The 11,404-nt window shown below is 34.9% G+C and overlaps 1 protein-coding gene across 1 annotated transcript in view; it reads left to right on the top strand.

Moving 5' to 3' along the window:
- The first annotated feature begins 1,401 nt into the window (after positions 1-1,401).
- ZNF711 (zinc finger protein 711) overlaps positions 1,402-11,404 on the top strand; it is a 21,330-nt gene continuing 11,327 nt past the window's right edge. The window contains exons 1-4 of the mRNA XM_077777462.1: positions 1,402-1,481; positions 2,379-2,636; positions 3,024-3,128; positions 6,416-6,988. Of these exons, the coding sequence (XP_077633588.1) occupies positions 3,050-3,128; positions 6,416-6,988 (652 nt within the window). The 5' untranslated portion in view covers positions 1,402-1,481; positions 2,379-2,636; positions 3,024-3,049. The remainder of the gene's footprint in view (positions 1,482-2,378; positions 2,637-3,023; positions 3,129-6,415; positions 6,989-11,404) is intronic.

Genomic DNA, 11,404 nt, shown 5'->3' with positions numbered 1-11,404 from the left:
GGCGACCCCCACCCCCATATTCCTTTCACTCTTGTCATTCTCCTACCTCTCTGCTCCCCACCCCGACCGCTGCTTATGGTAACCTTGGAATGCGCGAGGTATGGTGGCGTTTGCGAGGAGGTGGCACCTAATCGGGCATTTTAGGGGGTAGGGAGCAGTCAGAGCCTGGGGCGGGGGGGGGGGGTTGTGCGGCAGTTGTCGCCTCCGTTAAAACACCACCATTTTGGTTCCCAGCCGTCTCCCATGTAGCGGGGCAGAGAGAGCAGGAGGAGGATGAGGGCTTGGGCAGCACCGCGTGGGTAGCAGCGGTGGCGACCGCTGCACCAAGTGAGAGGAGGGAGGAGGGGAATGGGTATTCTTGTGTCTTCGCCTTCTGTCTTTTCAAGGAGAAGGCTCTCTTGTTTGACTTAAGATCCAGTCAGATGGGTAATATATAAGAGGGCACGTGTGTGCGTTCTGCTCGAAATGATTGAAACTTGGCATGGTCATGGGAAGGGAGACTTATGCGGGAAGCGGGTTGCGTCCAAAGCTGCAATACTGCTACTTGCCAGAGCTCCTTTGTCTCCTATCTCTGCAAATACTACTTTCACATTCTCTTGCTCTGCTACCTTAGGATTTCTCTTCTACCTCTCACCCTGTTTACATCATCAAGAAGCTAGGTCCTGAATGAGCTGTTTGGAGGAGACAGATGAGAGTAAAATGGTTTTTTGTTGTTTGTTTTGTGATTTCTGCTCCCCGTACATCGACAGAAACATGTTTACTTGAAGCGTACTTAGTGATTACCTCCATTCAATCAGGATGTGAGATACACTCTTGAGAATACTGAGAAGCCCAGCTATCTATTGGCTATTGAATACTTAACACATTGCTGTTCTCATACCTCATTTATTATTGATCTTATTTCAACTTCCTATATGGGAAAAGGTGCTCCAATTTCTTTATTATTGGGTATTCATACAGGGTAATACTTCCCACAGTCGTTGCACTATGTGTTAAAATGTTTACACTTCTTTAAGCGCTAGTGCAGATTTTTCTCTATCAATTTGGCAAGGATAAAGCTTGCCCTTGGTTGGTTCTCTTTCACTTTACAAAATAAGGTGTAGCTAGTGATTTTTTAAGAGAAGATTTTGGTTTAATGAAGTGGTCGAATTCCAATTGTAATAATGTTGCTAATATCGTAGTAGGTACTTATGTCTGTTGGAATCCCTCTGGACGCTTTTTACATGAACAGATAGATTTGGGCATTTGAGTTGTTCTCAACCTAACCCTGCACGTTAAAGTGTAAAGAAAATTCTTAAATTGTGTAAGAGATTTGGTTTAAAATGTCTAATTTTGAATGTATTTTTACAATAGGTAAAAAGAACGTTTTTCCAAAGAAAATAACATAGTTCAGAAGGAAAAAATAACAAAAACCATTGCTGCAGATTTTATTTTACAATATGTAAGGAAATCTACAGTGTCTTCAAGACAGTCCTGTTAAGGTGACTAACAAATTAATCTTTTATCGTATTTAATAATTAAACAATATTAAGTGTTTAAAACATTTTAAAGCATTTGTAGTTGTTCTATTGGTTATGTGATAAAGAAAGAAATTGCTCTAAAGTTGATATAGTGCACGATTTTAAATGTTAAAAATAAGTCCTTATGGCACTTTGATTTATCTCTGTGAACATACGGGTAGTTTATCATGAACTCTCTTGGCCTCTGATGACTTCATTTTGGAGACAAAACAATGTGATATTTGAAAAATACAGCCAAGAGTTTCTAAAAATTCGTAATTTTGTTCATACATAAAGTAATTTTGTCCAATCATTTGATACACAGAAATGACACCTACTACTATAGGATTTTTATATGCACGATTCAAATGTCATACTCTTCTGCCTCCTATACAACTACAGAACTTTAAGGCAAGGCAAGAAATCTTAGTGATCTCCTTACTTAAGTTTAGATTAAGTTGCTTTACACGGCAGCTTTCTAAAACTTTAATGATAATCTCATCTTTTGTGCGGTATAGCCTAATTTATTAAACACTCCTAAATAAAAATGAGACAAATGTTTTCTAAAATTGACAGATTGCTTTGGTTGATATACCTAGAATCTTATGTTTGAATGAGAAATGCACCTATGTAATTGTAAGAAATATGTTTAATGACAGCATCTGACTTTAGGTTCCATACTGTCTGGTGATCTTAAATATAGGATACGTCACTTGAAGTGAAATAGATTGAATCTTTGCTTTTAAAACTAGCTTGAAGCTAGCATGACTTTATTAACCATTAAGGAAAAAAATAAGTTGTACAATTACAAGTAAACGATATTCTGAAAGCAACAATTTGCTAAATGTTTGTATGTGATCTTATCTCTACCATATTTAGGAAACAGTCATGTTTCATGAGTCCTCAAAACTATGTGACAAGAGAATGTAGTACAGTGAGGCCAGAAGTCCTTACTGGCTCAAAGAACTCCAGGGAAACTGGGATAGAACATTTTACATTATAAGTAGAACCCCCGGGAGCCAGAGGTGCAACACAAGTTTATCTGCAGAGCTCCGCTACAGGGCTGATCTGGGTCTGGAAGAAATGGATGAGAACCACTGGATGAAATTCACTAATACTAGACACCTGAGTCCTCTAGTAATGTATAAATATCCCAACTATTGTCTGTTGTCATCTTGTTCTTTTTCTTCTTTTATAACCTACATTTTAACTGGAATGTCAGTGCTACAGCTTTGTTCTTTTGCTTGCTTCTATCATTTCCCCTGTGGCTCCTCACTCTTACTGTGTCTTATTCTCCATTATCTGTGATTTATTTCATTTCACTTAGCTCTTCTTTTACATATGCTTTTCACATAAAGCATCTAGTCTGTAATCTCGAGGTTTTGGGTTGTTTTCTTCTCTTTCATAATGAGACTTGCATACTTGGTTCTGAGGCATACTTTCCATTGCATTTTTTTTTTCCCTCAGAACAACTGACTTTGACCTAAATGTATTTAAACTATTTTAAAACCGTTTCTTTTACAGAGATTTGTGAATGAACTTTGCTAAGTATGGATTCAGGAGGTGGAAGTCTCGGATTGCACACATCAGACTGTAGAATGGCCCATACCATGATTATGCAGGATTTTGGTAAAGCATTTTCTTTGTTGTATTTTTCTTTCTTTTTTTTTTAAATCAGTTTTTTAATATCAAAACTGTTGAGGAAGGGGAGAATTTATGAAAAGTTGTTCTTTTGCTAGGAAAGTATATTTGTAGGGCTCATTTTCCTAAAGAAAAGCTATGTGTCAGTAGTCTACTTAAAAATCATTCTTAAAATTTTGTGGGAAGGCTGAATTAAGGAAACTTGGAATATAGTAGTAATGTGGCATGGACAATGAAAAAATTCAGCTTACATAATTAACCACATAAGTTCTTGAATATAGGAAATATTAAATTAGTTTTCTAAAATACATTTTAAATTGCTTTGTTAATAAAACTTTAGTCATTTCAAAGAAGTTAGATGCTTATATAGTAATTTCAGTCATTTCAAAGAAGTTAGATGCTTACATAGTGATATAAAAAAATCATGCATTAGGTGATTAATTATATTTTGATGCAATATCTTCAGAAAGTTGTTTCTAATAGCATTACTTTTTCCTCTTTTTTTTAAAAAAGAAAAGATTCTATGCTTTTGTGGTCAAGTTTTTCAGTAGCCTCTTAACAGTGTTATTTTCATAAAGATGTTAAAACTCTATAACAGCCAACAGTGAATTTGGGAAGGGTCGATCTGAATTATAGAAGAGATTGAGGTATCTGAAATATTAGAGGCAGGGATAGGATGGTGGAGTGAGAGTAGAAAAAACAAATAGTAAATAGGGATAAACAAAAAACACAAGGTATTGTGGAATTGTCAAAGAGGATATTAGGGATGGAGGATTACAACTAGTGATACTTTTCTCAAATAAGAAAATGTTACTACTGTTTTCACATTAATGTGGTTGAATATGTTATTTTACCCCCTGTTGTATAGCCTACAGTGATAAGAATCAGAAGAACTGTATTCTAGTCTCGGTAGTCCTATTAACTATCCGTGTAAACTTGAGCAAATTACTTAATTTAGATTTGTGAGGGGATTGGACTAGATAACATTTAAGGTCCTCTCCAGTTCTATGATTTCATGACACTTCTGTCTGATGAATAAAGATCAAGATTGAATATGGTAGAAATCGAGATGACTATGTAGTTAATTGATGAAGTAGAAAGCAATCAGTGATTCATTCTGCTAAATGAATCAGAAGTCCATTGTATTGATTAGGAATTACTTAGAAGTGATTTGGGGTGAAAAAAGTACAAGAATGAATTTTACAAGAAGGACAAAGAATTCAAAAGTTAAGTTTTAACAGCAAATGTTGTGAATTCATTGCTTGGAGGTAGTTTTTAAAATACTGGACACTTGAACTTCAGTATGGTAAATAAGTTTTGGTTGAAACGTCGCCTTTAACTTTTTGCCTTTGAAAAATATGATATCTTATGTGGCGCCTGGGTGGCTGAGTCAGTTGTGTCCGACTTCAGCTCAAGTCATGATCACGTGGTCCATGAGTTTGAGCTCCGCGTCAGGCTCTGTGCTGACAGCTGGGAGCCCGGAGCCTGGAACCCGCTTCAGATTCTGTATCCTTCTCTCTCTGCCCCTCTTCCACTTGCACTCTGTCTCTCTCTCAAAAATAAACATTAAAAAATTAAAAATAAGATATCTTAGAAATGGAAAAATAAATACAGTATTTTCTCCATATGATACAAAATTTAACATCCCCTGTAGCATTTGGTGAATTGAATTGCCAGACGCCCTTCACTCCTGAAGTTGCCTGTTAGCAAGTAAAGCCTGATTCCTATCAAAAATTGAAAATAGCATCCATTTAGTGCTGGTGAATATTTCCTTGATGCTCCTCTTACCTTTTTTTTCCTTCTTCCTCTTCAGTGTTTTAAGGTTTAGTTAATCCCTTATTACATCTGATACTTTACTTCCTTTTAGTTGCTAGGGAAGTAGAATAAACATATTGAAATACATTATGTACATCCTTTTTTCTTGTTTTTATTGAGATAAATATTCATATACCATACAATCCACCCATTTTAAAGAATACAATTCAGTGGTTTTATTATACTCACAGAGTTGTACAAACATCACCACTACCTAATTTTAGAACATTTTGTCCTTGGAAAAATAAAACCTAATACTCATTAGCAGTCACCCCCTACCCTGCTCCAGACCTAGGCAATCACTAATAGTTCTATGGATTTACCTATTGTAGACATTCCGTATTAATGGAATCATACCATATGTGGCCTTTTGTGTCTGGCTTCTTTCACTTAGTGTAGTTTTTCAAGTTTCATTGATGTTGTAGCCTGTATCAGTTTCTCTTTAAATTTCTGCCAACGTAGAAACTATGCCAATATATTTATTTACACACATTCCCACTCTTGGCAACTGCTAATCTGTTGTCTATCTCTGTAGTTTATAATTTTGAGAATGTTACATTAATGATTCCATTTATACATTATATAGTATCATAACCTTTAGTAGTTGGCATTAATTTTCTGGAGATTCATTCAGGTGTTGAATGTATCAATAGTCTGTCCCTTTTTTTTTTTTTTTTTTTTGCTGAGTAGTATTCCATGATAGAGATGTGCCAGATTTGGTTTTACCATTTATCTGCTGGAAGCACAATTGGGTTGCTTTCATTTTTTTTGTTACTATGTGTCATAGCCACAATGACCTGTTATGGATTTTTATCTATAGCGTTTTTTTGTGTAGACACATATTTTAATATCTCTGGGGAAAATGCCCTAGAGTGTAAATGTTGGGTTGTATGGTAAATACATGGTCAGTTTTTTAAGAAACTGCCATATATTTTTCAGAGTGGTTACTACCATTTTACATTTCTGCCAGTAGCATATGAGAGATCATTTCTTTGTATCCTCACTAACCTGTGGTGTTATTGTTCATTTATGTTAGCTGTTCTAATGTAGTGATATCTCATTGTGGTTTTTATGTTTTACATGAAAATAAAGTGCATTATTTTTAAGTTCTTAATTTAGATTTTACTAACATTACTTTCACTTACCCCCACCCCAATTCGTGGTTGATGTTTTGTGTTTTTGTTTTTGTTTTGTTAATGTAAGCTCTACACACAATGTGGGACTTGAACTCACAACCCCAAGATCAAGAGTCACCTGCTTTGCCAACTGAGCCAGCCAGATGCCCCTGGTGATGGGTTTTATTGCAGTTAAATTGTCAGTGAATTTTTAAGATGATAGTTTGGCAAGGACGATTTCATATTTTGAAAATGTTTTATGTCATCTGACATAATTAAATATATTATAGTACTTTTAATTAATAAAATAACTTTACTTTTTTTGGATAATTGTTTGTATTATAGTGGCTGGAATGGCTGGTACTGCGCATATCGATGGAGACCATATTGTTGTTTCAGTTCCTGAGGCTGTATTAGTTTCTGATGTTGTCACAGATGATGGGATAACTCTTGATCATGGCCTTGCAGCTGAAGTTGTCCATGGACCTGATATCATCACTGAGACTGATGTAGTAACAGAAGGGGTAATTGTTCCTGAAGCTGTACTTGAAGCTGATGTTGCTATTGAAGAAGATTTAGAGGAAGATGATAGTGATCATATCTTAACTTCTGAGCTAATTACAGAAACCGTTAGAGTACCTGAGCAGGTTTTTGTGGCTGACCTTGTTACTGGTCCTGATGGACACTTGGAACATGTGGTCCAAGATTGTGTTTCAGGAGTTGACTCTCCCACAATGGTATCAGAGGAGGTTCTTGTAACTAATTCGGATACAGAAACTGTGATTCAAGCAGCTGGTGGTGTTCCTGGTTCTTCAGTTACTATTAAAACCGAAGATGATGATGATGATGATGATGATGATGATGATGATGATGATGTCAAGAGCACTTCTGAAGACTACTTAATGATATCTTGTAAGTGAAACAAAATTACATAATTACTTGGGAGATTGATTTATATATAACCTGGAAAGGTTTTCTGGGATGGAGGATCTATTCAATAAAAGACACGAGGATAATTTTTTTTTGCAAAATATTTTTCTTCAAAGCTGTGTTGTTGAGGTGCTTTTTGAACTTGTCCATATTTTTAATTTACTCAATGAAAGTTCATACCACAATTAGGTAAATTAATGTAATTTATTAATATATTAGAACAGAAAGGAAGGTTCAACCAGAACATTAACTGATAAATTTTTAATGGTAAATATGTACATTTCAAAATGGGAAGTTTATTTTATGCAGCCATCGCTTGCTTTTTAATGTGGTAGGTACTGGAGTTGTCAGTGGAATTTTGCTTAGGAATTTAAGTATAATATATTAAGAAATGTGTAATTATTTTTTTATCAAATACTTGAAAAGGAAATCTTAAACTCAGATTGTATTCTGCAATTCTCCCTGTGTTTATTTTCTGTTTGTCTAAATATGTGTGTGTATATTTTGTGTGAAAAATACTTTAATGTATTTATTTCAGATTGCTTTATGATGTCTTTAAAACATTCTTTCTGAAGGAGGAAGATAGTAATATCTTGTTCTCATTTTAAGTGGTGGGTTTGCCTGAACAGTAACAGTAATAAAAATCTCATGATGAGCTATTGATGGAGCATGAGGAAGAAGTGGGTCTGTTCTTTATAAAATTTGAAGGGATCATGCTGGAAGTAATAAAAATTAGATAAACTTCACTTTTTCATGGTGGATTTTTCTTTTCTTTTTAAAATAAAAAGGATTGGTTGGGAAGGGCATCAACAGGTAGAGTAATGTGTATGTGTGTATAAAGTGATTGTATGTTATATGTATCAGTGAATTTAAAACTAAAAACAAATTATATTTAATTTGTAAATATGATTCTGAAGTATAGCATGTTAAGTTTTTTTTCCTCTACAATCACTTTTGAAGGTGAATATTTACATTGTGTTTAAGGGAATGATTTAAGCCCCTAAAAGACTGTCTGTGCAAATTGTTATTACATCTTTCTAAATTGATGTCAATTACTAAGGCAATTCCATATGTATATCAACCTGATGTTAAAAAAAAAAAAAAAAACAACTATGGTTATGATTATATAAAATCGTGTGACAAAAGTTGGTAGCCTTTCTGGTACCAAAATAATATTGTGCCTTTAAAAGAGTACTTGTCAGTGTGACTGGGTGGCTCAGTCAGTTAAGTGCGGACTCTTGATTTTGGCTCAAGTCATGATCTCACAGTTCATAAGATCGAGTCCCATGGTGGGCTCTGCACCAGCACAGAGTCTGCTTAGGATTCTCTCTCTCTCTCTCTGTCTCTCTCTCTCTCTCTGTTCCTCCACCACTCTCTTTCTCTCTCTCTCCAAATAAATAACTAAACATTTTAAAAAAGAGTACTTGTCAAGTTGAACTCTTTAATATTAAAGTAGTTTAAAATTTAGACATTATATGTTTTGTGAATTGTCACACCTTAACATATCTTTTGTGATTTGATTCTGTAAAAGTTTTTTTCTGAAAGAGTTTCTAGAAAACTTAATTCACAGTCTTTGTCTTTATATCCACATATGTCAAATAAAAAGGACTTTTATCTTTCTACTCTAATAGTAGTAGACTGAAGATTATAAAGAATGTTGTATTGCTCAAATACTGGGACTGCTGCAGGATCATTTTAGGGGAAAATTAGACTGAAAATTAATTAACTCCTTAATAGTTAGTAAAGACAGCAACAAAAACAGAAAAACTTAAGCAGTTTTTTATTGTGGAAAATGGAATGTACAAAAATTAAATTTTTTTCTATCATCCATTTTCCTACCACCCAGATCTTTGACCATTTTTATAATAATATTATACTCAAATTGGAACTAGTTACTTTTCCTTACCATTTTCATTCATTGTATTTTATTCTCTTTTGATTCAATTTTCCCCTTTTTTCCCCTTCATCTCTTAATCTTCACTTCATTTTCTTTACCTCTTGGTTTCTCTTGGCCATTGAATCTTACAGTAGTGAAGAGAATAAATTGCCTTACGGCCTCAGTGTTAATTTAAAAAGTCCTCTTCTCTGTTTTTCTTTCCAAGATAGAGATTTGCAAAATATCTAAGAGATAAGTTGAGGATTTAAAACAGACCTTTGTCTTATTCCTGGCCCTTTAATATTCCTATAAGGAACTCTTATCATAGGTAAGTTTTAGAGGTAGGGAATTTGTTTTCTTTCATGTCTGAGGTACATCTGAACTTTTTCCCCTTTCAGGCCAAACGTCACAAATTGTTTATCTTAGCAGATGGTTAGGCTCTCCCACTTAGGCTAAGTAACCCGTAAAGTAATGTAGAGTAACCATATCTAAAATTATCCTAGCTGTGCTTTTTAAAAATAACTGACATCCATAAGATCTTTATAAAAGCTTTATTGGAAGAGGGAAGTTCCATTAAATAATGAACCAATATAATGCCTTCAAATTGTTTTTTTTTTACCTATAAAATCAGTTTACAGCAAAACCTTGGATTGCAAGTAACTTGTTTTGTAAGTGTTCCGCAAGACAAGCAAACATTTCTAATAAATTTTAACTTGATAAACAACCAGTGTCTTGCGATATGAGTAGTACGTGATGCCGCACATCACATGATCTCAATTGAGCCAATGGTTCTTGAAATTCGCTTTGATGTAAGAGTGCTTTGGATTACAAGCATGTTTCTGGCACGAATTATGATCCCAAACCAAGGTTTTACTGTATATTTCTTTTGGGAACACAATCTTGTAAAAAGCAAAATGTCTTGGTACGATCATTATGGGAGATGTCATCAAATCTCACCAATTTCAAGGGTAAAAAAGAAAAGGTAGCACCTTTGTATTTTTTTAACATAACAACTTTATTAAGATATGATTCACTTGCCATAAAATTCACCATTTAAGTTGTGCAGTGGTTTTTAGTATATTCCACAGCAATGTATAAACATCACCACAATCAATTTTAGAATTTTTTTCTTTGCTCTAGAAAGAAACCCCATGCCCTTTAGCAGTCACCCTTCTGCCACATACCACTCCCCCTCCTCTGGCAACCAGCAATCCCATTTCTGTCTCTATAGATTTGCCTATTCTTAACATGTCATATAAAGGAAGTCATGTAATTTGTGGCCTTTTGTATCTGGCTTCTTTCATTTAGTATAATATTTCAAGGATCATTCATATTGTAGCATGTTTCAGTATTTTATTCCTTTTCATTACTAATATTTAATTATAAGAATAAACATTTTATTTAGCTATCAGTTGATAGACATATGATATTTCTACCTTTTGGTTATTATGAATAATGTTGCTCTGAAGATTCATGTATAAGATTTTGTGCGGGCATGCTTTCGGATTTCTTGGGCATACACTTGGGAGTGGACCACCTTTGCAATCTTAGTAACTTTTGTTTGTTTTAGTGCTGTGAAATACAAATTATTTACATATTCCCTGACCTCATCTCTGTAGTACATCAATATATTCTATACTGATAATAACATATCCATGATATAATTTTGGTAAATGTAACATAAAAGGAGTGCAGTAAAAAGCCTACTTAGTTTTTAAAAGGAATGCTATATTGAATTTTTAATCAAATTGTGCTATTGAGCTATATAAAAGAATATCAAACATTAACAAACTTGTCAACAATGCATCTTACTATTTTATGTTACATTTAGCACCAGTAGAATTCTGTGATGTGTATAATATTACTTGCTATTACTGTCTGGAATGTCTGGTGGGTTAAAAAAACAACACTGTGGGACTTGGATATTGCAGGCCTTATAAGCAAAAAGGTTAAGCCTTAATTTGGAGTATTTTTAGTATTATTTGCATTAAGAGTCTTTGAGGATCCATTTCTAAAATCACTTGATCCCCCATTAAATATTTGTTGCCTAAGTACCTTCTTTTTTTAAAATAGTTTATTGTCAAGTTTTTCCATATAACACCCAGTGCTCATCCTCACAAGTGCCCTCCTCCATCCCCATCACCCCCCTTCCCCTCCCCCCATCCCCATCTGCCCTCAGTTTTGTTCTCAGCATTCAAGAGTCTCTCATGGTTTGCCTCCCTCCCTCTCCCCAACTATTTTTCCCCTACTCCCCCATGGCAGCAAGGAAGCAGCGACCTGCGGGCCTATGTACTTTCTATACAAAGAATATAGAATAGGGGCACCTGGGGGGCTCAGTATGTTGAGTGTCTGACTTCGGCTCAGGTCATGATCTCACGGCTCCTGTGTTCGAGCTCCATGTCGGGCTCTGTGCTGACAGCTAGCTCAGAGCTTAGAGCTTGCTTCAGATTCTGTGTCTCCCTCTTTCTCTGACCCTCCCTTGCTCATGCTGTCTCTCTCTCTCAGAAATAAGTAAAAAAAAAAAAAAA

The sequence above is a fragment of the Crocuta crocuta genome, unplaced genomic scaffold (genome assembly GCF_008692635.1).
Source record: "Crocuta crocuta isolate KB4526 unplaced genomic scaffold, BGI_CrCroc_1.0 scaffold781, whole genome shotgun sequence".
Classification (NCBI taxonomy): domain Eukaryota; kingdom Metazoa; phylum Chordata; class Mammalia; order Carnivora; family Hyaenidae; genus Crocuta; species Crocuta crocuta.
This window is presented reverse-complemented; position numbering and strand designations above follow the sequence as displayed.